This window comes from Ovis canadensis, chromosome 3 (assembly GCF_042477335.2).
Source record: "Ovis canadensis isolate MfBH-ARS-UI-01 breed Bighorn chromosome 3, ARS-UI_OviCan_v2, whole genome shotgun sequence".
Lineage (NCBI taxonomy): Eukaryota > Metazoa > Chordata > Mammalia > Artiodactyla > Bovidae > Ovis > Ovis canadensis.
Window position 1 is genome coordinate 35,051,314 of NC_091247.1, and position 25,205 is coordinate 35,076,518.

The 25,205-nt window shown below is 37.1% G+C and overlaps 1 protein-coding gene across 2 annotated transcripts in view; it reads left to right on the forward strand.

Annotated features, from left to right (window-relative positions):
• BABAM2 (BRISC and BRCA1 A complex member 2) overlaps positions 1-25,205 on the forward strand; it is a 401,503-nt gene that overhangs the window by 115,821 nt on the left and 260,477 nt on the right. For both annotated transcript variants that reach the window (XM_069582871.1, XM_069582872.1), the window contains exons 5-6: positions 3,803-3,997; positions 19,381-19,455. In XM_069582871.1, coding sequence (XP_069438972.1) covers positions 3,803-3,997; positions 19,381-19,455 — 270 coding nt within the window. The remainder of the gene's footprint in view (positions 1-3,802; positions 3,998-19,380; positions 19,456-25,205) is intronic.

Consider the following 25,205-nt stretch of genomic DNA (forward strand, 5'->3'; position numbering starts at 1 on the left):
GGGTCCCCAATACTTAAAAAATTTTTTTTAAATATAAATTTATTTATTTTAATTGGAGGTTAATTACTTTACAATATTGTATTGGTTTTGCCATACATCAACATGAATCTGCCACAGGTATACACTTGTTCCCCATCCTGAACCCCCCTCCCTTCCCGTACCACCCCAATACTTTTTAAGAGTATAAAAGGTTCCTGAGACCAGAATGTAGGAGAACCTGTGCTATAGTGCTTAAGCGGGGACTTGGAGCTAAATTGCTTAAGTTCAAAACTCAGCTTTATTATTTAATAGCTCTGTGACCTTGGACAAGATACCAAACTACTTTTGGCCTCAGTTTCTCATCTAAATAAAATGCTATAATAATGTAACTTGTAGGTTGTCTTAAGGATTAATTTGAATATATGAAAAGTTCTTAGAATTTCTGTAGTACTCAGCAGGCTATATAATTATCACCTTTTGAGCATTTATAATGTATTGGTGTTTTCCTTTATAGGTGCCAGATTTCTAAATTTCTAGAGATTCAGTGTTTTGCGGTATTAACATGGTCTGTGATCAGTAAAGTCTCCGATACCCTTAACTTTTCTACACCATTCCACCTCCCCACTCCCCAACCCCAACCCCGCCAAAGTCAGTGGTTCTCAACCTTTGCTGTATTTTAGAATCACCTGGGAAGCTTAAACAAACAAACCCTCAGTGCCCAAGACCACACTTCAGATTGACTCAGTTAAACCAGAATCTGGAGGTGGGAATAGGGACCAAACATAATATTTCCCGCTCTTGAAGCCTGAATATTCAGATCCTCTGCCCTGAGATTCTCTTTCCTTCCATGTTCTCAAATAATTTATTTATTACAGCTGATTTCTCTCTCATCTTTTGTATCACTACACTTGGAGGGGTGGTAGGTGTTCTCCCTGCTCGATGCTGCTGCCAAGGAAACCATCATTCCCTTTTCCCTGACACCCCATCCCCAGCCTTGAAACTCAGCCCATCAGACAGTAGGACACACCCCTCCCTCCTTTTGTTATCTAGAGACATCCTTTGAAGATTTTGGTGCATGGCTCACAGTTATTTTCTCAGCACTGTTGATTGCTCTTTTTGTGATTGCAGGTGATTTAATATTCACATAAACGCTCCTCCCCACATGCGGGCCTCTCAGTCCCTGACTTCCTTTCCTGCAGGGATCTTGTCCTCCCTCCACCTCCCTCAGCCAGGCACATGCTCAGCCAGTCCTTGTCAGTACCCATTACAGATCAAACATCCTGTTCTCCGACCACAACTCCTGTCTTTTAGAATTCCTTTTTTTTTTTAGAATCTCAACTGCAACAATTCTTCCAGCTCACCAGGACCATTGGTCCTGTCATTTTCCCATTAACTCTCACTTCTCTTATGAACTTACTTTGCTTTTTCCTGGCTTAGGGCGATTATCATCTGTGTCCATAATTACAATCATTCTTCTGCAAGCCCTCAAAGATCTCTTGCCCCTCTTTCTATTGTACTTACCTGGCAAAATCCCAACCTTTGTTAAATCTAAATTCCTCCCACTCCACATTGCACCCAGGTGAGTGAATTTATGCTGATTGGTCTCACTTAAAATCATACCTCAAGCCCAGTGGGGCTTTTAGTGCTGTCTGGAATTCCTCCTCCATTTCCCCAGTTCATTCATTGTTTATTGTTCTAAATGACTATTGCACACTCTCTTCTCAAACTTCTTGTATCCCCTCCTTCTTCCTCACTCTCAGCTGATGGCCTTGTTTCAAGGAGAAAATGTAAACTCTTAGGAGAGAACCACCACAAGCTTCTATCACCGCATAGAACAGCCTGCCTACATTTGTAATCCTAAACTGGCCTTTTCTCTTGTACCTACAGATGGATTCTCTGTGCTCATTTCTAAGGCATCCCTCTTGGAGATCCCATTCTGCCTACCTAATTGTTATCTTCTCTGATGGTGTTCTGTGCCCACTTCCCTTTACAGCAGCATGTTCCCCTCTCTCTATGGGGATATTCCCTCAGACTGTAAACATCTGAGCAAAACTTTCTCTTCCCCTCTGGTTACCAGTTTGCATTGTCTGTACCACGTTTCTAATGTCTTTCCACTCATTCTCTCTTAAAGCCTCTACAGTCAAGCTTCTGCTTCACCAAGATAGCCTTTGTGGAGCATACTACTGACCTGTGTGTCAGCATACCCAGCCGTCAGTTCCTAGGCCTCCTCTTACTCAGCAATACCATTTGGCACAGCTGATCACTTCTCTCCTTTGAAGCTGTTCCTTCACCAGTTTTCTCAGTAGCATTTATTACCATCTGATTTTGTTGATTATTTATTTTGGCCAGTGAAACTGTAAGCTCCTTTAGCAAGGACTTGGTTTATTCCTGCCACTGCCTAGAACAGTGGCTGATACAGAATAGGTACTTGATACGTATTTGTTGAAAGAATGACTGTGTGCTTAAGAGCAGCTATATACTTGTCAGATCTTTCCCACCTCCTTTCCTGGTCAGGCTGTCATAGCCACGTCCTTTCTCTTTTTCTCCGGACCTTTCATTTCCTAACTGTATTTCCTGTCATCTCTACTCCATTCCTATCTTTTTCAGGCTGAACCACCACCATTGTGCTCACATATCTGTGGGGCTCTAATGTTTACAGAGTGTTCATTTATATCTGGTATTATAGATGCAGATGGTCTGTGGATCTGAGTTGAATGACATTAGCATTTAATGCTGAATTTAGGTGCAGATGGAAGAAATTAAAATTATGAAAGAATAAGAAACAAGTCTTTAGGGCTAAAATTATGGTCTTCTTAGGATGTTTTGGCTTCTTGTTTTGTTATTACCCTACTTTACACTTGACTATTTCTGCCTGCCCATAGTGGAATTCTCCTTGATTGTCTGCAAGAATTTTTAGAAAGCAGGAAAAACCAGCAAGTTCAAGAGGCCCTTCTGACTTCAGCTCTGAGCTTATCATTAATTAAGAGTAGTCTGTTTCTCTCTTAGATTATTTGTGGGAATATAAATTGGTGCAGCTTCTATGGAAAACAGTATGGAGGTTCCTTAAAAAAACAAAAACTAGAGTTGCCACGTGCCCAGCAATCTCACTCCTGGGCATATATCCAGAAAAACTCTAACTGGAAAAGATACATGCTCGCCAATGTTCATAGCACTGTTTATTATAGCCAAGACATGGAAGCAACCTAAGTATCCATTGGCAGATGAATGCTAAAGAAGATGTGGTGCATACCTACGATGGAGTATTACTCAGCCATAGAAAGAAGGAAATAATGCCATTTGCAGCTACTTGGAGGTTAGAGATTATCATACTAAGTGAAGTAAATCAGAAAGAGAAAGACAAATACCCTATGATATATGTGAAATCTAAAATATGATAAAAAGGCACTTATTTACAAAACAGAAGCAGACTCACAAACTTAGAAAACAAACATGGTTACTAAAGGGAGAAGGGTGGGGGAGGGATAAATTAGGCGTTTGAGATTAGCAGATATAAACTATATAAAATAGAGATGTAACCAAGTCCTCCTCTATAGCAAGGGAACTGTATTCACTATCCTTTAATAAACCATAATATGAAAAAGAATATATATATACACATATATATCTGTGTGTATAATTGCATCACTTTGCTGTACCCCAGAAACTAACAAAACACTGTAAATCAACTATACTTCAATTTTAAAAAAAAGTCTATTTCTCATAGATTTTCATCCCTCTTTGCCTCTATATTGATGAGCCAGTGTGATACTGGATTTGTGTGGAAACTCATTTGTTACTGGGCTTTTCTTTTTGGCTTCCACAGAACCTTGCCTCCTGGAATCCATCAAACCCTGAATGTCTCCTACTGGTGGTGAAGGAACTTGTGCAGCAGTATCACCAGTTTCAGTGCAGCCGCCTTCGTGAGAGCTCCCGCCTCATGTTCGAATACCAGACGTTACTGGAAGAGCCACAGTATGGAGAGAACATGGAAATTTATGCCGGGAAAAAAAACAACTGGGTAAGGTTTTTCGAGAAAGGGAGAAAAAGGTCACTTTATCTGTAATAGAATAAAATAATCAATTCCAACATTCATTTATAATAAACCCTGGCCATTTCCTTAGATAAACATGATTGAGGATGCCCAGATACTCTCTCAGTCTCGCACCCACAGCCCCTGACTTCTGAGTGTCTGCAGCTGGGAATATGAGTCTCCAAATTTTACAGACTTCCCAGGCGATATCTTTGAGAATCCACATAAACATTAAAGTCTCTTTAAAGCTCTGAATTATGAGAAAGTATATTGTATCTCAGTCAGATGAGAGAGGTCAGTAACTCCAGAGCTAACTAGCTTATGTGGAGCCTTTTATAACTTCTTTTACATTGTGTGATCCTTCAAAGACACAAGTCAGAGTGTATCACTCCTCTGCCCAGGACTTTCATATCCCTCTCTTTTTTTCTCACAGTAAAAGCTACCGTCTTTCCAGGGGTATCAAAGAGCTCAGCGTGATTCCCGTCACCACCATCCTCCATCCATCGTTCTTGCTCTCTCTTCATCTCCTGCTTTGCTTTCTAAAAATAATCATCTCAGCCACACTAGTGCCTCGTTGTGCTGCAGACACACCAGACATGCCCCTGCCCTTGGGTCTCTGCATAGCTTTCCTGTCATCTGGCTTGTTTCCCCTGTATAATCACAAAGCTAATGCCCTTCCTCCTTAAAGATTTTACTCCTATGTGACTTTCTTAGGAATGTCTGTATTAACACCCCCAATTAACAGCTTTTTTTGAGGTATTATTTTGATATCATATATCCACCCGTTTTAAATGTAAAGCTAGTTGAACAATCACCATTAATCCAGTTTTTGAATGGTTCCATCATCCCAGTGATATCCCTCAATGCCCATTTATAGTTAATTCTATTCCCACCCCCAGTTTTGGGCAACCACTAATCTAGTTTCTGTTGATCTAGATTTTCTTTTCTGAACATTTCACGTACTTGCATACTTGGGAAATACTGGGTTTGGTTTCAGACCACTGCAAATAAGCGAATATCAAAATAACGTGAGTTACATGAATTTTTTGGTTTCCAAATATGCATATGAGTTAATTTACACTACACTGTAGCCTATTAAATGTGCGCTAGCATCGTGTCTATAAAAAACTTTTGATATGTTCTGCTTAAGTCCAGCGTACACACAGGGGAGGCATTACATAAGAATGAGTACCCCCAGAGATCATCGGGAGCCTACCACACTTACTTATTATGTTTGTTGTTTGTCTCCTCCCAATGGAACGTAAAATTCCACAAAAGCAGAGATATTTGTTCACTGGAAATATCGTAAATACTTAGAACAGTGCCTGGCATATTGTTTACATTCCATAAACATTTATTGAGTGAATGAATGAATGAGTAAACTCTAGTTTATTTAAGCACAGAGTAAGTTTAGGTTCCCTTCTCTGTGTTAAGCCTCTCAGATTTCTCTCAGTCTTTCTTTTCTTAGGTTAAACATACCTCTCCCTTTTTGCTCTTCAGCTCTTTCTCAAAGGACATGTTTTCCAAGGTCTTACATGTGATTAATGCCGTTGAATCAGTAGGACTGAAGTTTATCCTTGTTACAAATCATCTTGTTTGTTCAGTTCAAGGTGTTTTTTTTGTTGTATATTATTTTGTAAATTTATTTTGTTTATTTTATTGTGGTAAAAGACACGTAAAATTAAATTTGCCATCTTAACCATTTGTAAGTATACGGTGCAGTAGTGTTAAGTTTGTTCTCATTGTTGTGCAGTCACTCTCCAGAGCTTTTCCATCTTGTAAAACTGAAACTCTGGACCAATCATGTTTGGGATCGCATGTACACCCGTGGTGGATTCATGTCAATGTATGGCAAAACCAATACAGTATTATAAAGTAAAATAAAGTAAAAATAAAAAGTTAAAAAAAAATAAAATAAATACTAACTCCATTTCTCTGCAGCCCTTGGCAGCTACCTTTCTACTTCCTGTCTGTATGATTTTGACTCCTTTAGACACCTCAGATAAGTGGAATCATCTAGCATTTGTCTTTTTGTGATTGGCTTATTTTGCTTAGCATACTGTCTTTGAGGGTCATCAGTGTTGTAGCGTGTGACAGGATTTCTCTCCTTTTTAAGGCTGCTTGGTATTCCAGTGTACACTTATGCCACATTTTGTGAATCCGTTCATCTGTCAGTCAACATTTGTGTTGCTTTCACCTCCTGGCTATTATGAATAAGGCTGACTACACCTGAGTATGTGCAAAGATACTCCTTTGAATTCTTTTGAATACATCCCCCAGAGTAGGATTGCTGGATCATATTGCTAATTCTGTTTAAAAATTTTTTTTTGAGAAATCTCTGTACTGTTTTCCATAGTGGCTGCACCATTTTATATTTCTACAAGTAGTGCAGAGTTCAAGGTTTTAAAATGTTGTTTTGAAACTTTAGTCTATTCATACGGATAGTAAGGAAAACTTTACTGAATTTAGTTTATCCTCTAATCCAAGCATTTCTCATATTAAACTATCAACTTAGTTGTCCTTTCAAAAGAGTTGTTAGGTTAATTTGGCATGACTTCTTGATGAACCTGTTTGTGTTGTCTTTAGTACTGATAGATTCCTTTAAAGACAGGAATCGCTGTCAAACTAATTGGTCTTTAGTTTTTAGGATTTTCCTTCCTACCTAATTCCCCCTTTTAATATTAAGGCTGACTTTAAATTTATGCAGTTTTATGGTGCCATTTCTGATCTAAGAATGTTTGAAATTATGTTCATTGGCCCAGCTAATACTTGAGTTGTTCTTCTGAGTGTAAGAGTATAGGTAGTTTGAATTTATAGTATATTTAAAACTTTCAATTTAATGTTACTGATTCTCCATTCTTTACTTATAAAACCTACTACTGCTATGTTTACCCCCAGTTTATTTTCATATGCTGTTGAGTAGTTTGTAAGCATCAGGGCAATGATTATGGACTGAGGGGAAGTAAAGAAATTGAGAACCCTGTAACAAGACAATGTGGACAATTAGGGGTTAAGCTTACAGCAAACCAACCCAAGGAGGAGATCAATGGAAGTAGGAGTTGAGACACTAAAAGTAAAAATATAGGTATATGAGTTAGTTCCTGGTCCAAAAACAGAACATAAAGGTGAGTCTTACAGAGTGAAACACATTGGAGTTTGATGTGCTGCTTCAGGAATATGGTAAAGGACAACTTGCTACTGGAATTCAAATATACCCCAAGAATTTGGTTGACAAACATGGGACCCTAGTAGAAAGAAAGGAGTTTGATTTTGAGGTGAGATCTTTTGAATCAGAGGCTGTATTAGTTTCCTACTGCTGCTGTAACAAATTACCACGACCTTGGTAGCTTAAAACAACACAGATATATTACCGTATAGTTCTGGTGGTCAGAAGTCCAAGGTGGGGCTCCCTGGCTAAAATCAAGTTGTTGGCCAGGCTGCGCTCCTTCTGGGGGCTCTGTTTCAGGGCTGAAGAAGTCAAAGAAATGGGCAGATGTGCTTCAGAGGTATTATCTTTGAGAAATGGAGAAGCAGAAAGATCCTCAGGGCTGTAGAAAGTAAAAACATACTGGAGATTTTTAAAAGAAATTGCACTCAGGTCTTTAAGTGGATGATTTGCAGGCATTTAAATAAGAATGCAATAGTTAGTTGGAAGAATAGTTAGGTAACTAAGAAACAGTTATGGCAAACTTATTTTATCCTTTTAAGGAAGGTGAATATTATTAGATTGTCTCATTTTCAGTAAAGCATTCAGTCATTCTCTCTTAGTATTCTACTGTGTGCTCCTTTCTTAGTTGTCTGAGTCTCTGGAAGAGCTACATCTAAGAGTTTGGATGTATGTCTAGTTTGCCACCAGATGTCTTGTGAAATGTCACAGAGCTGCTCCTTTGATCCTGTTTTGTTCATTCTTTTATTAGGTAATTAAAAGGCACGCTTTTCAGTTTTTCTGATAACACAGAGCTTGGAAAGATAATTATTTTGAAAGACTGCAGAATCAGTATTTTAAATTATATTTATATGCTCTGGAATGCTGCACCATACCTGTAAGATATAATTCAACAGGGCTAAGCCAATATACAAGTGATAAAGAAAGTCTATTATGCTGCTAATGGTTGGAGTAAAAAAAAAGCAGTCCTGGCTTTTGCTCATGAAGGTGTTAAAATCCAGTTAAGAAGACTCAACATGTATTTGTAAAAAATGAAATAGCAATGCTAAATGGATTGCCTCAAATGGGATGGACAGCCTGTATATGAATTCAGAAGAAGACCCAATCACTGAGAAATGGAAGGAACTACGGAGCCTTCACTGGTGAACCGAAACTGACATAGGCCCTAAAGGAAGGTGGAGATAGGTAGCACTATAGGTAGAGGAGGCCAGTGGGTTATATGGTTGCAGAAAAACTTCAGAGGGAAATTCCCCAGTGTTCAGTGATTAGGACTTCCACTGCAGGGGGCCCAGGTTCTCTCTCTGGTTGGGGAACTAAGATCCTGCAAGCCATGTGGTGCAGCCCCCAAAAAAGAAAGAAAAACTTATAGGCATAGCATATGTGGGAGACAAGAATTATAAGTATTCATATGACTGGTTTACGGATCAGTAAATCACATCTATTATGTCTTATTGTAGCAAGAAAACATTTTAATATGAAATAAATTGATATAGGAAATAAAATATGAAAACTAATGTATTCTTTTAATAAAATAGAGTAAGAACCAATATGTTCTTCCTGGGCTAAATGTGAATCCATGTATTGTGGTTCTCCTGATCCTACTAGTCCACCTGATAAATATTTTCTGTAAGGAATCTAAGACTGTGCATAATGACTGAAGACCTTTGGATTACAACATCCTGTGCTCATTTGAGAGGATGGTGGCTTTCTAGTCCCCTTTCTGTTTCCACCTTTGCCATTACTGAAGTTTTCTTTCTAGAACATATGTTTACATTCTTAACCTTCCATTTCTGCTCTAAAAGTACAAGGCTCTTAAAATCCTGAGATGCCTCTTCTGTTTTACCATCAGTTGGCAAAAGGAAAAATTTAAAAACCATGTAGAAGAGAGAGCGAAGGCTCTCGTCTCCTGTCAGCCTTCTGACAAGCATGTTAATTTGAATTACACTGGTTCTCCATGTCACTGCAGACACTCCTCTTTTTTCTCCTCAGTTTCCAGTTAGAGGATTTCAGCAAGTGCACATTTGAAAGTAAACACTAAAATTAAAAAAAATCAGCACAAACTCTTTATTATTCTTTACCATGGTCTTTTTATGAAGCCATCTCTCTTATTGCTTTGTCCATCTCCTTTAATGAATAGAGTTTTTAATGAGTAGAGTTTTGAACACTGTTTTCTTAGTCTGTGCTGGTTTTATAATTTTTAACAAATGCCATTTTTTTTTAAATCGAGAGAAAACAGACGATACATTGGGATGCAAGGTTACCTGTTCAGAATGAAGAATTCTAATGTTCCTGCATGATCAGAGTAATTTTAAGAAGATATATTAAATAGTTACAGATTCACAAGAAGTTGTGAAATAGTACAGAGAAGTCTTATATACCTTTCACCTGGTTTTCCCCAGTGGTTATATTTTTATAACCAAGAAATTGACATTGATACAAAGTATGTGTATGCCATTTTATCACATGATTAATTTCCTGTAACCACCACTCTAGTTAAGATACAGATTACCACAAAGACCTCCCTACTGCTATTTGAGCAGTTATTTTTAAGATTAGAATTTTAATTTTGATGAATGTCCCAATGTAAGCTATAGATACTAAAATTATATATACTGTTTTGATACAATATATCAACATAAAGGTACACTATAAGTTTTCTCAATGGACAAAATTTAAGGTCTCACTTTATACTGTAAATAATTAACTGCTTTCCTGCTTGTGTCAGTAGTATCTAAAGAACCAATGTCAGTTAATAGTAACAAAGCACAGTAAGCAAATTTGTGAATTTTTCTTTGGCTTTTGTTTTAATTCCCGGAGCTCAAAGTTAGTTTGTCATCCTTAATATTTTGATCAAAGGCATTTTTCTTTCCTGCTATGAGAAGAATGTTTTGAGATGTTCTAAAACCACATATTTTCACATATTTTACATATTAAAGATCACCAGTGGGTGATCTGTGAGATAAAACATTTTTTTAGCAACTGATTTTATCCTTTTGTGGAAATTTTCTTAATAATGATATATGATGGAGACCCCCCCCCTTTTTTTTTTGCTGTACCTGGCCACAAATCCTGGTAAGATTTTAAGAATTTATGGCTTATAAATTAAACTCTGGCAACATTTTAAAATACTGTGCAGAGAAGAAAGGAGCCATTTCATGATAGCTCTTCATCTGAATTAATGACATGCTTTTGTCACCCCAACTTGCTGTGGTATTATGTTTGAAGGAAAGTATATGAGCAGTGTTAAAAGATAAACTGGGACATACTAAAATTTTTAAGTTTATTTGAGCAAACGTTGATGCAAGGTGGTTAGGAGCATTCTACTGCTAAGAGTTATGGGCAAGGGATTTACAGAGAGGACTTGGAAGAAAAGCAAGGCAGTTGTTTGGCTAGAGCTTGAAGTGGTTGCATTATTTGGGAAAGACTAGTTGGCTGTTTGTGACTGGCTATTCTTCTTAATCTTAAGGCATTTACGGGAACTGATTCTGGCTTAGGTTTCCGTTTGCTTAAGTTGGCTACCAAGGCATTAGAGTCATCTCATCCTTATGGTCTCCTTGTTTGATTAATTTTATAACAAGGTGGTTCGCGTATAAGCTCCTTTAGGGCAGAGGCTTCAACAGTACGTGAACAGTGAACTTTCATATGTTCAAACTGGGTTTAGAAAAGGCAGAAGAACAAGAGATCAAATTGCCAGCTTCATTGGATTACAGAAAAAGCAAGAGAATTCCAGAAAAACATCTTACTTCTTCATCGACTATGCTAAAGCCTTTGACTCTGTGGATCACAACAAACTGTGTCATATACTAGTCATATAACACACATGTGGCTACTGAGCACTTGAAATGTGGCTGGTCTGAACTGAAATGTATGCAAATGTGAAATACACAGCAGAGTTCCGGGAACTGGCACAGAAAGTGGTCTCATTAATAATTTTTCATGTTGATTATATGCAGAAATGATAGTATTCTGGATATACTGGATATATATTATTGAAATTAATTTCATCTTTTTTTTTTACCTTTTTAAATATGGCTATTAGAAAATGTTAAATAATGTCAAATTGCATAGAAGGATCAGAATAGCTGGAGGGTCTGGAAGAGGGTGACCCTTTTACTGCTGGCCACGATGATGGAGTAGATATTCTGGTGACACCATTTTGCCACATGGAGCAGGGGATACAGGGGGCTTCTCATCATCTCTGTTTAATTTATGCCACTTGGGAGTTAAAGTCTGATGGCATTTCACCATGGCAGGGATAAACTTGTGGTTGCTCCTTTGGAAAAATGTGTAGCATGGTAGTGAAATCTATTAGAGTCACTTCTTATAACTGTCCAGGTTTGTTTGTTTTTGTTTTTAACCGCATGGAACTATTAGGCGTTGAACATTATTTAAAATAATAGAACCAATGACAGGGGCACTGACATATTTATTGTTTGTGTAATGGAATTTGTTATATTGGATATTGACCTGTATGTCACTAAGAGTACTTAGGATCTTGTCACAACAGTTTATTTCTCAGGTTTTTACTTTATTCACTAAAAGTAGTTGTGTGCGTGTATGGGTGTGTATGTTTGGGCCTAAATTTCTTTATATCTGAAGATGTTTAAAGTGAATAGTGCCACCTGGAAAGCCCCTATATACATACATATTCCCCCCTTTTATGCAAATAGTAACATATATTACATACCCTGTTTTGCAGCTTACTTCTGACTTTATATAGCTCAGATCTTTTTTCCATATAAGCATTCCTTTAAAAAAATGATTTGTATATTATTACACTGAATAATTGAACTGTAATTTATTTAATATGAATTTTATTGTTGGGCATTAAAGTTGTTTTAAATCTTTCACTGTTACAGATAACACTGTGGTAAATAATCTTGTACATCTGACTTTGCCTGTGTTCCAGTATGTCTATAAGATAAATAACTAGAAATGGAATTATTGGATTAAAGATTATATATGTGTTTATAATTTTTTCACCAGAATGCCCTCAGAATGTTTATAACAATTTATTAACACAGCAGCAACATATGAGAGTGGTTGTTTCTCCATAGCATTGCCAGTCGTAAATTAAGCATATTTGCAGATTTCTGTCATGTTTTGCTTTGCATAATGGCCAGGTAGCTCCTGTTAGACTAACCTATCCACAGATACAAAGCCGTGTGCCTTAAGGCACTGGAGAGTAATCAAAAGCAGGCAGATATTAGATGGGAGGTTGATACTTAGAAGGGAAAGCAGAGCTTATGGGATAAAATCTAAACGTCTAATATGTATGAAAGAAAGCAGGAAAATAATTTGAATAAATAATGCCCAGATATTTTCAAATAGAATGGAAGACATGCATTTACAGATCGAAGACTCTCAACACACCCCGACCAAGACAAATTCAGGGAAAAAACAAGGCATGACATAGTCAAAATACTGAAAACCAGACATAAAGAGAAAATCTTAAACCACCACAGAAAAGAACACTTTACATACAGGTGAAAGTTATTTGTGTCACCACTAACTTTTCATCAAAAACAGTGGAGGTCAGAAGACAGTGCAGTGCTATCTTTAAAGTGCTGATAGATTTCTCCCAGTCTGTTTGGTGAAAAATGATACTCAATTTAGTTTTACTTTGTATTTCTGTTGGTACGAGTGGGGTTAAGCATTTTTTTTCATATGCTTAAGAGTCTCTTGTATTTCTTTTCTGTTTATCCTTTCTTTTTGTTCTCTTGGGTTTTTTATCTCTTCATTAAGAGCATTGCTGTTTGTGATGGAGTTGCAAATATACTTTCCTCAATTTGCCAGTTGTCTTTTAACTTTGTTGATGGTGGTTTTTATCATCCAAGCAATTTTTATGATCGGGTAGTCAAGTTTGTCTATTCTTTTGTGGCTTTTGAGTTATAAAGTCATTCCTGCTGCCAGGTTTTATAAAGACATTTGTCAGTGTTTTCTTCTATATGGTTTCAGTTTTTACATGGAAATCCGTAGTCCACTTGGAGTTTTTCCTTATATATGATGTGAAATATGGGCCTGAGTCTTGTTTGTTTCTAGATGGCTACCCAGTTGTCCCACATTATCAACCAGGCACTAAATCTTCTGGACTGATTTCCTGTTCCATTAGTATGTCTCCTGAAGCCACAGCAGACTATCCTGCTGTAATTACTGTGTGTCTATATGATGCTTTGCTGTTTGGTATAGTGAGCCTCCTTTCATTGCTTTTCTTCTTCACAGTTTTCCTGGCTGGTATTTTGTCTTTTCTTCCGAATAGAAGACGTTTATCAGTTCCTGGCTGGTATTGATTGTTTATTTTTCCACACAGTCTTTTGACTCAGCTTTTTAAAGTATCCTCAAGTAATGAGCCCCAAAGCTTGGACAGGGGCTTCAGGCCAGGTCTTCCTGAATATGCTCTCAGAGCTCTCTGCCATTTTATGGATATTATTTTTTGGCAGTTTTAATTTATAGGTGTATTATTTTACTTTGGATTAATGGCTGACTCACTCACTAGAATATAAGCTCCAGGAGGGCAGGGATCATATTTCTTTTACTCACTGTATTTGTACTGCCTCATATAAGGACTGGCACATGTGAGGCTCTTAATCTACAGTAATGAATAGATGAATAACTTTTGAATCTTGAGGTTGAGTTTTGACTGTTATACTCTCAATGACTTCAGGCAGGTTTCTTGACTGTTCTAAGCCTCAGTTTTCTCATTTCTAAAGTAGATGTAAATGAATTATACCTACTGAACTGGGCTTTGGGAATAATTAAATGATATACCTTAGAAAACATTTTTGTGAAGTGTGAGATGTTCTAATTAGACTAACTTGGCTTTCCTTCTCACCTGTGGTAGATAATTATGTGTTTAACAAGGAACAGTCTCTAGATTTAGGCTGTTGGTTCTGTGTCCATTTGAAGATTCATCCTTACCAAGCTGTCACCCAGCTGAAGTTAGTCACTCTTGAGTACTTCTTAGCTTTTAGCCACCTAAGCATTAAGACAGTCAATTTCAGATAACAGCTTGTTTGTTGACAGCAGACTGTCTCTAAGAAAGGAAGAACAATTTCCCTTTGCAGAGCAACCAGGTTTTGGAATCCATTCTGCACAAGATGTCTACCTGCCACTTCTGAAAGGAAAAGAGAACTACGACACAGCTGTTGTTACCAGAAGAAAAGCTTAGACCTAATAAACTGCCAAAACTCAGCACTGCTAGTTTGTTACTTGCCAATGTACTATAACTTGAAGAAAAGGGAGGATGTGCATATTTATTGCTAATGCTGGGGAGATTGCCATTAAAGCAGTTGGCAGAATGGCTGACATTTTAACGGTCGTAGGTCAGATCATCTTCTGCGTCTATTGAAGAGAAGATTTGACCAAGGATTGACAAAAAGGAAATCAGATGATTCTGTTGACTTGGCTGCATCTAAATGTCTCCTTTTCGGCTTACAGGAAAGATTGCTATGGAAGCAGTCTTTGATGTTGCAACAGAGTGGCTGTAAATTGCTTGAATAACTATTGGAACTTCAAATATAAAAACAAAAGAAGAGTCACTGTCTGAGGTCGAACTTGAAGAGTTTTCACTTGTGTTATGCTCCTCATGTAATGTTTAGGGCTCAAACATTTTACATTAGGATATGTTTTCAATCACTGTTTACTCCGTTTCCCAAAAAAGGGTTCACTTACAGGTTGCAAGGAAAATCTGTGGCAACTGAAAACTGAATTCTAGAACCTTAGTCTCCAACATTTCTGACGCTGTTAGAAACAAGTGCAAAATTTTCTTTGTTCTCTCAAAGGCAAAATAAAGAACGTATAGTAAGCTTGAAAGTTAGAGATCATAAAGCACTTTGTATGGTTTCCAAAAAGTTCAAATTCTTTTCACACTTTTAAGCTCTTTTTTATTATTAAGTTATGTAAATCAGCCCTTTTCTGATAAACAAATTAATATTAATCCTGAGATCAACATTTCTTTTATTGTGAATTTAGCTGTATAAATCAGTCTTTTGCCACCAAACATAAATTTATATTAGTTCTAGGATCAACATTTTGAGAAGGGATAAAGTAGGGACCGTCTGAGCATTTTAAAAAGAATGTTGGGCAAAAATAGCCAGTAGAATAAAAATACATTGTGCAAGCTAAAATAGGGCAAAAGAGCTAAAATGCAGCCCATGGACTAAAATAACTGGCAGTTCAAATGAGTCCAAGGGCTAAATATGTGAATATCTTCCGATTACCTTATATGTAGAAGAGTTTTTAATTTTTTAAATTGCACATTTCACTTCTTTTGTTGTTGTTTTCAAAAATAGTCTAAGAGCCATTGAGTCCAACAAACTAAAAGATCGGAGTTTGTTAACTTTAACATTTTAACCTACAGGTTGACATTTTTAGGCTAGTAGGTAAAATGGCTATTTATTGATTGGTAGGGAGTTTATCTAGTAGGCATTTAATGTTCACTCATTTTATGAGTGATTCTTGCATAGCCTATAGGGGTTTAGCAGTGGGGCACACTGGGGAAGTTTCTAGGAGACCTGAGATCAGTGTTAGTGCTTATTTATGCCAGAGACACTGACCTTGTTGCTGTTTCTTGAACATTCAGGTGGACTCCTGCATCAAGCCTTTTTACGCTTGTTCTCTTTACCTGAGATATTTCCGCCCATGTTTCATATGGTTTACTTCCTCACCTCTTTCACATTTTAGATGAGTTGTTACCTTGTCAGATGCCTCTATGAAGAAGCTAAATCCCTACCATCTGAGACTTTTGAGCCAAGCAGAAACGTAATCTGACGAACATTGAAAGGATCTCTCTTCCTGTGGTGATGGGAATCAGTTGCACATGAGTGATGGCTGAAGTGTTGAGGTGTGGTTGCAGTCATCCAGGCTGGAGATAACAATGGCTCAGGTCAGACGGCTGTGGAGGTGGTGGAATGTGGCTGGACTGAGGATATAAATTGACAGTAGAGTCAGCAGGATTTGCTGCCACTTGGAATGTGGAAGCAAGAGAAACATAAAAGTCAAGAATGATGCTGAAGTTTTTTGGCTTGAGAGATAGAATGAAATCGCCATTCTCTGAAACGAGGAGTGAATATGAAAAGGAAAGTACAAAATCAAGATTTGGGTTTTTGTTGTCATAGCTGAATAAATGAAACTTGAAGTAGAAAAAGATCTGAGATGGAGATAAAATATTTGAGAACCCTCCAGGCATAAAATCAGGAACCTGGATGAAGTCACCTGGTCACCTGGGTAAAGAAAAGAGGTCTTGGGGAGAAGCACTGGTACCCAACAGTGTTAAGAGGCTGGGGAGACCAGAGGGAGGGCCAGTGAAATAAAAAGCTCAGAGAGACTGGCTCTTGGAAATCAAGTAGAGAAAGTTCCAGGAAAAGAGTGATCAGCTATGCTGGAATGCTTCTGATAGAACAGCTAGAAGATAAAGACTGAGAAAGGACATTAGATTTGGCAATGGTGTGGTCACTGGTGACCTTCGTGAGCTGCTTTGGGAGAGGGATGTGGCGGCAGGGCTGACTTAAGAGGCTTTTGGAGAGAAAAATGAAAGAGAAAATGTAGACCTCAAATATAGACTAATCTCTAGAGAAGATAATTTTGTATAGTAGAACAGAGAAATGAGATGGGACTTGAAGAGACCTTTCAAATGATGTTTGCACGTTAATGGGAGTGAGTGGGTAAAGAGGAAAAAATAGAGTTTACAGAAGATGGATAAGGGGGACCATTGCTGGGAACCTGTATTCTTTGATGAGTCTTCCTCCCTCTATAGCCCTGTATGCATCACTCAAGGGAGACTTCTGTTCTTTACAAAATCTCACTGGGCTGGATTACCCTCTTATGTGTTAGTTGCTCCGTTGTGTCCAATTCTGCGACCCCATGGACTGTAGCCTGCCAGTGTCCTCCGTCCATGGAATTCTACAGGCAAGAACACTGGAATGGGTTGCCATTTCCTTCTCCAGGGGATCTTCCCGACCCAGGGATGGAACCCAGGTCTCCTGCATTGCTGGCAGACTCTTTACCCTCTGAGTCTGCAGAAAAGCCTCATATTCCCGTCTTGTAAGTTCCTATATAATTCTGTTTCTCCCATACATACCCGTTTCAAAGTATGACCTCTTGTACTTAACACTTCACAGGGTATGTTAGTCCTCTAGCAGCTTCACAGAACACTAAAACCACACTTTCTAGTAATCTGGGACTATAACAGAAGGTAAGAATTTTATCAGACTCTTTCACAAACCTTCTCCCGTCCATCATGAGCTGTTTATAGACCCTTAAGTGGCTCTTAACTGTTCTCTTAAGTGTTCGGTTGTGAGTAGCCTGTGCGATTAGGGTTCCATACTGTGTCAAAGATGATTCTGAGGTTTCTGGCTAGAGAGACCAGAAGAATGGAATTAGCATTTACTGAAAAGAGGAATAAACATCAAAGGAAGAGCACAGCTGTTGAGCCCTAAGGAGTAGTATCATTTCTCACCATTGGCATTCCTGGTGGCATGATGACTTCTGGGACCTCAGCATTGATTCTGGCCATTTGGTTCTCTGTTTTCTGCCTTTTCTGTCATGGGATTAGGCTTGTGGGATTGAAGAAGTACTCTGTCCTTAGCCAGAGATTGATGTTAGTTAAAAAATGTTGCATGCAGTAAAACAAACACAAATATGTGGATGGTAGCTATCATTTTTATCTTTTGAGCTCAAGGTTTATATTTCTGTTTGCATTTTCAAGGTTTTAGGTCACAGTTAGGGCCAGGACCTTGAAGCCAGTCACTTGGGTATTTGTAGAAAGGAGTGGTGACTCTTGTGAAATCTTATGTAAGAGGTGTGCATACATCCTTAAGTGTGTTCATCCACCCATCCATAAAAAATATTTATAAATGCTTGCTGTATTTAAAGATGTGTTAGGGAGTTTGAAGTGCTTGTTTTATCAGGAGGGAAGAGGTAGAGATTCAGGGAGCTCTGTAGTGGTCATAATATGAAAAAGGCAGAGACCACTCTTTAGAGTAGTTCTAGCTCATCCCAAGAGTTCTTTGTTCAAACAGCACATCGTAGGAAAACCCATGGTATCATAAGGAAATCCCAAGCTGCACTGCAGGCTTGGTGTCAGAGAGACTGAAAGACCTAGAACCTCACTACCTCAGCGCCCCTCTTTGTTGCCTTTGCAGAAGTTTCTTAGAACTCTGGTGGCTCAGAGGTTAAAGCGTCTGCCTTCAATGTGGGAGACCCGGGTTCGATCCCTGGGTCGGGAAGATCCCCTGGAGAAGGAAATGGCAATCCACTGCAGTATTCTTGCCTGGAGAATCCCATGGACGGAGAAGCCTAGTAGGTTACAGTCCACGGGGTCGCAAAGAGTTGGACACGACTGAGCGACTTTACCTTCACCTTCTTAGAACTCTGAGGTGTCTGCATAGCACAGGTGGAAAAACCCTTCCTTCTAGACCATGACAGAGTTGTTTTTCTTTTTTTTTTAAATGTCATTCCTTAGGCTTTCCCATCATAAAAAATATAATAAATTATGATGATTTCCCATTTTAAAATGAGAGGGAAACTTTTTTCTTTTACATAAGTTTTCTGTTTTAAGAAAAAAATAGAAGTTATTATTTAACTTGGTTGAATGTTTTAAATCACAAAACCTCTGTACATCTTTCCTGTAGAGACTAGTTCATAGAACTGCTGAAAAATTTTAGTTGATGATGATATTAACAGATCATCAGGAGTTTAGAGTCTTATTTGGGGTACCTGCTGATATACTCCTTTATATATGTGGATAGAAGTTTGACCTTTGGTTCTTCCAAATGTAGTAGAAAGGATGGTGATTTATGTCAATAGCCTATGGGTTATAAATATTAGTGAAATGGTCTGAATGCTTTAGTAAAATCAGAATGGGCAGGTCTGTGCCTATTGTTTGGATTTAAAAAAATCACACATTCATGTATTCTTTTCATACTGTTAAAAAACAGAAAGGTAATACTACTGCATTATAATTCTAGTGCACATTTAAAATGCAGATTAAAAATTCTAATTGTATTTTTTAGTAACTAATAATTTAATAATGCTTTTTGATCCTCCCCTACTTTTCCAACTTTCTTTTCTTGCTTGATGTTAGGAAACCCAAATTGAAGATGCCTACAGTTCAAATAGGTTGAACTTGTTGCCTTGGCTGTAATTGTCACTTCATAATCTATTTTTTATTTTAATCTTATTATTAAACCTTTTTTGTTTCTTGCAGACTGGTGAATTTTCAGCTCGTTTCCTTTTGAAGTTGCCAGTGGATTTCAGCAATATTCCCACGTACCTGCTCAAGGTAAAAATGTATGATTATCACTATGAGAATGCATTTGAGCTTTTAAAGTCATTATTTAACTTTGAATATTTGTATGTTTTGCCAACATTTTGTTGAGATGATGAATTCTATTAAAAATTTTATTGCATGAAGATCCAGTGAGTTAGTTACCTAAGAGCTAAAATCGTAGCCCTAAAAAACAAATTCAAAATGGGCTTTCCATATAAGATAAAATTAGTATAAACAAATTAAACCTTGGGAAAAAGACTGCCTTTAGTTAATGATCTTCTGGGGATGAAAGACTCTTAAAAATTACCTTAATATTCATTTTGTCTCTAAGTAGGATTGCATATTAACTATTTTGTGCTACAGGGCATTTCATTTTCTTTATTTATGTTAGCACTTGATCTCAGGCATCTTCAAAGTTGGACTGCCCTAGAGAGATCCAGAATTGAATTAGGCCAGTGTATATGGTACTTTAAAATACAATGAGGGCAGGGGATGGCTTGGGAGCCGCTGCTTTGGGAAGGGGTCTGCAAAATGCTTTGTAGAGGAGAGGTGGAACCCAAATCCACACCAGGCTGTGATTGTTGTTGTTTGGTAGCTCAGTTGTGTCTGACTCTTTGTGACTCCATGCACTGTAATCCACCAGAGTACTCTGTCCATGGGATTCTCCAGGCAAGAATAGTGGGGTGGGTTGCCATTTCTTTCTCCAGGGGATCTTCCCAACCCACACATCGAACTTGGGTCTCCTGCATTGGCAGGCGGATTCTTTACCACTGAGCCACCAGGAAAGTCAGGTGAAAGAAACTGTGGACCAGTGAACTGGCAGGTTCTGAACAGGAACCCTTGAGACAGGGGCCTAAGTTTATCGTGGATGTGGTTTTGGGTATCACCTCAGCCATATTTAGCCTGTGGTGATATAGCTTTGCTGTAATGTGAGAAAAATTTCTGCCTTCCAAATTTGATGTTATTCAGAGAGTTAATCATATTTATTACAGTCTAGAGAGAAGACAAAATCCTCATGCAAATATTCCTGTGTATTATTGTAGTCATAAATAACATGAGATTATTCTTGATAGTGGTTGGAATTATAGTCTGATAGAATATAAACTATAGACCATAGGAAATATTAGGACTTTCTTTTTTTTTAGCATTCTACCCATGGGATTTATTAGTTTTTTTACCCCCTAAGTAAAACATGGGATTTTTGTGCCTCATTAAATTCTCATTTTTAATTTCTAGTTGACTGTTTTCCCACTCTATATCCAAGAGTTGTGAAATCCAAGTGAGAATGAAAGTTAGCAATTTATATTAGTTTCTCAGTACTCCTGTTGTGGAAAATATACATATTAGACCTGTAATTACCAAGCATAATTAATTTGGTTTCAACAGTTCCGGTGCTCTATTAGAATAACAAAGTCTCCTTGGAGACTCTTACATAACAGACTCACTGACTTCCATATGTCCAGTTAAAACTCTATTTCTGCTCATTTAAAACAAAATTTAACAGTATACGAGAGGATTATTATTCACGTAGTCACTTTAATCCTTAATTTATAGTTACAGTGTCTTTGTTTTGATCTGTTGGGCCTTATCAGTTTGAATGGTTATCCTGTTTATTTGAACTTAGTGTTGCCTCTGCTCATGTTCTTGAAGGTCAAAGGAAGAAAAAAAAACACTTCTTGGATCATAATCTATGTAATTTTTTTCCCTCTTCAAAATCAAATTTCTGTTCTAAGAATTCTATCTTTATGTTGTTATGCCCTTACTTTCCTTGCCAGTCAGATAGGAAAAAGGTAGAACCTATTTGGCAAAATTGGAAAGTGGTTTTTTTTCCTCTCCCAAAGTACAATGAAGTACTTTTTCTACTCTAAGTAAAACGCCTACCTTGCAGCACTAATGTCTTTCTGGATCTTTTAGTTCCTGCAAAGAGAGTAAAACAACAGGACAAAAAATATTGGTGTAGGCAGGTTCATTTTTCGCCATACCCTCTCCAGCATTTATTATTTGTAGACTTTTTGACGATGGCCATTCTGATTTTTGTGAGGTGATACCTTATTGTAGTTTTGACTTACATTTCTCTAATAGTTAGCAGTGCTGAGCATCTTATCATGTATCTGTTGGCCATCTGTATGTATTCTTTGGAGAAATGTCTGTTTAGATCTTCTGCCCCTTCTATTTAGGTCTTTTTTATTTGATTTTTTTTATTGAGTTGTAGAGCTATTTGTATGGTTTTTTGTTTTTTTTTGATATTGGGTTATATGAGCTGTTTGTATACTTTGGATATTAACCCCTTATTGGTTATATCATTTGAAAATATTTTCTCCCATTTTTCATTTTGTTGATGGTTTCCTTTGCTGTACATAAGCTTTTAAGTTGAATTAGGTCCTGTTGATTTATTTTTCCTTTTGTTTTCTTTGCCTTAGGAGACAGATCCAAAAAATACTGCTGCGATTCATGTCAAAAAGTGTTTGGCCTATGTTTTCTTGTAGGAGTTTTATGATTTCAGAGCTTACATTTAGGTCTTTACTTCATTTTGAGTTTATTTTTGTATATGATGTGAGAAAATGTTCATATTTCATTCTTTTATAAGTAGCTGTCCAATTTTCCAAGCACGGTTTATTGAAGAGACTGTCTTTTCTTCATTGTATATTCTTGCCTCCTTTGGCATATATTAATTGACCATAAGTATGTGGGTTTATTTCTGGACTTTGTTCTGTTCCATTGATCTGTACGTCTGTTTTTGTGTCAGTACCATACTATTTTGATTACTGTAGATTTGTAGTGTAGTCTGAAGACAGGGCATGTGATCCCTCCAGCTTTGTCCCTCTTTCTTAAGATTCTTTTGGCTATTTGGGGTCTTTTGTGTTTTCATACAAATTTTAGAATTCTCTGTTCTAGTTCTGTGGGAAAATGCCATTGATATTTTGATGGGTGTTGTAGTGAATCTGTAGGTTGCCTTGTGTTGTATGATCAAGAATTAATGATTTAATTCTTCCAGTGTATGAACATTTTATATCTTTCCATCTGTTGTGTCATCTTCAGTGTCTTTCATCAGTGACTTATAGTTTTCCGAATAAAGGTGTTTTACTTCCTTAGGTAAGTTTATACCGAGTTATCTTATTTTTATAGATGTGATTATAAATGCAGTTATTTTCTTGATTTCTTTCTCTGGTAGTTCTTTGTTAGTGTGTTGGTATGCAATGGATTTCTGTATATGAATTTTGTGTTCTGCATCTTTAGTGAATTCATTGATGAGCTCTAGTAGTCTTTTTCTGTTATCTTTAGGATTTTCTACGTATATTATCATGTCATCTGCAAACAGTGACAATTTTACTTCTTCCCAATTTGGATTCCTTTTATTTCTTTTTCTTAGCTGATTGCTATGACTAGGACTTCCAGTACTGTGTTCAGTAAAGGTGGTAAGAGTGGGCTGCTATCATTCTTTTATATAGTAGGGGGAAAGAGGTAATAGCATGATCATTTAAGAAGTGTGTGTATGATAGTCACATTTTGTGACTTGTCATCAGAAGACTGAATTTTAGTTAATTTGCAGTTTTAAAATTCCTCACTCTTCTTACCTTCCTTTAGGAAGAGGGGAGGATTTTGCATTCTGTGCAGCCAGAAAAAGAGAATTAGGCTGATTAATCTCCTTGGATTCCCCCCCCCCCCCACCTTGGATGAATACTTGCTTTGTCCTTTATTATACAGAATTGTTTGAAAGTCCATTTAATTTTGCATATTTGCTAGGAAGGAAACTGATAACTTCCCCCAAATAGTTTCTTTTTAAAAATATAGCAAGCTTTGTTAGAGTGATATATAATATATTGATTGTAGTTGTTTCTCAGAAAACATAAGATAGCAAATATTAAAAATCCCCCTGATCCTGGTAAATGAATATAAAGTCAATGAATTTTTATTTAGTGAAAATAAATTTTATCCTTATAAAATTTTTTTCTCTGAACTATTCATTAGATGATGCTTCAAAGTTTGAAACTTTTTAGTTTATGAAATTTTTTGGATCCAATAAAGTCATACTTAATAAGCAGCTTTTATAAATAAAGACTGCTTTAATTCACTCCTGTGAAATCTAGTCTTAAAACAGCTGTCTGGTGCTTGAAAGACCATAAAAAATTCCCAGGAAACCCTCATCTTATCTGAAAGGAAATAGTTTCTGTCTAATCAAATAGGAGTAGGCATACTTTTATAAAAGTAGGAATGTGTACCTGGAAGAAAGTGCCATAAAAGTAGAGTGCTGTTTATTCCAGTAATAATTCTGATTTATCATTGCTAAAACTGAGCCAAATTTGCATTTGAGACTTAATCATGTGGAAAGTAGTGAGATGGTCTAGAAATAGCCTGCAGGATATTTCCCTTTCTTCCTTCATTAAGGAGGAGACAAATGACTGCTTTTAGTTCATTGTCCTTTTCCCACCTCCCTTCTGTAGAGAATCAGGGCTTAGAGAAAAGCATACTCTAGATCAGGGGCTCTAGATGTCTGCACTAGAGGGCACGATAGTAAAATTTTAGGCTTGCAGGCCGTGTGGTCTCCATCACCTACTTAACTCTCTTGTCACTGCGTGAAAGCAGCTATGACAGTATCTAAATGAATGATAATGTCTGGGTCCCAATAAAACTTTATTTACAAAAAACCAGACATTAAATTGGCTTTAGACTGTGGGCAGTTGTTTGCCTGTCCCCTTTCCTAAATTATAGGATGGAAAGTGGGATAAATATTGCTTCACAGTATCATCATAGAAAGATGAGAAAAAAAAGATTTGGTTCACGGAGTTCAAGTTGTTTTTTAATATTGTGGTCTGTTTATTTTTTTTAACTAGTACCTTGAGCTTGGTTGTAGTCTCCCTGCCTCTTTTCTTCTTCCTCTCTTCCTTTCCTTCCTTATTTTCTTCCTCCCTTTATTCCACCTTCTCTCTTAAACAGTCTGTTAGCAGCATATAATTTACTAAGTTCTCTTCCAAGTCTTAGTTCCCCTAACTGTTAAAATGTGGTCAGGCTATTGCATACCATATTGGGTTGTTGGGAATATCAGTGAGATGATGAAGATGGTAGTACTTAATACACTTCTGAGCTTGGAGTAAGTGCAGAATAGAAATGGTTTTGATTTTATTTAGTCATTAATTTATATTTCAAAGTATTGAATTTATTGTGTTCTAGGAAGAAAGCACTTCATTGAAATTAAGATAGAGTTATAGTTACTGCTTCTTTTTTCTTCTGTCCTGTTTTCCCCTAATCTAGAATTCAAAACCCAAATTTTTACTTGCCCCAAATTTTTGTATATAATTTATGGTAATCTGAACATAATATTTTTCCCTACAGAAAATGAAGAATAGTCACAGGCAGCTTCTGTGAAATTTCTCCTTTTGGTTTTGTTTTATTGTTTTACTGTTTTCTTTTGCTTTTATTTTTTTATGGTATGCTTTTGTTTTTTCCTCTAAATTATAATTTTATAGTGGAGCTGTGTCTCAGATCACTATTAGTTGACCAGCTTTGTTGCCTTGTCCCCATATATCTTGTTAGTTCTTCAAGTAGAGTATATTCTATTACATAACAGTGCTTTAGTATCATGAATTAGTTCATACATGATTGATAAATAGTGGAAGTATATCAGTATAAGGCAAAAGTTGCCATGGTTTATAGTTAATAGGTTGACCACCAAATAGCAGCTGGATGAAAGTTCACTAGTGCAGATGAATTTAGCAATCTGTGAAGGGTTCTTGTATGGCACCCAATGTCCATTCACGTCATTC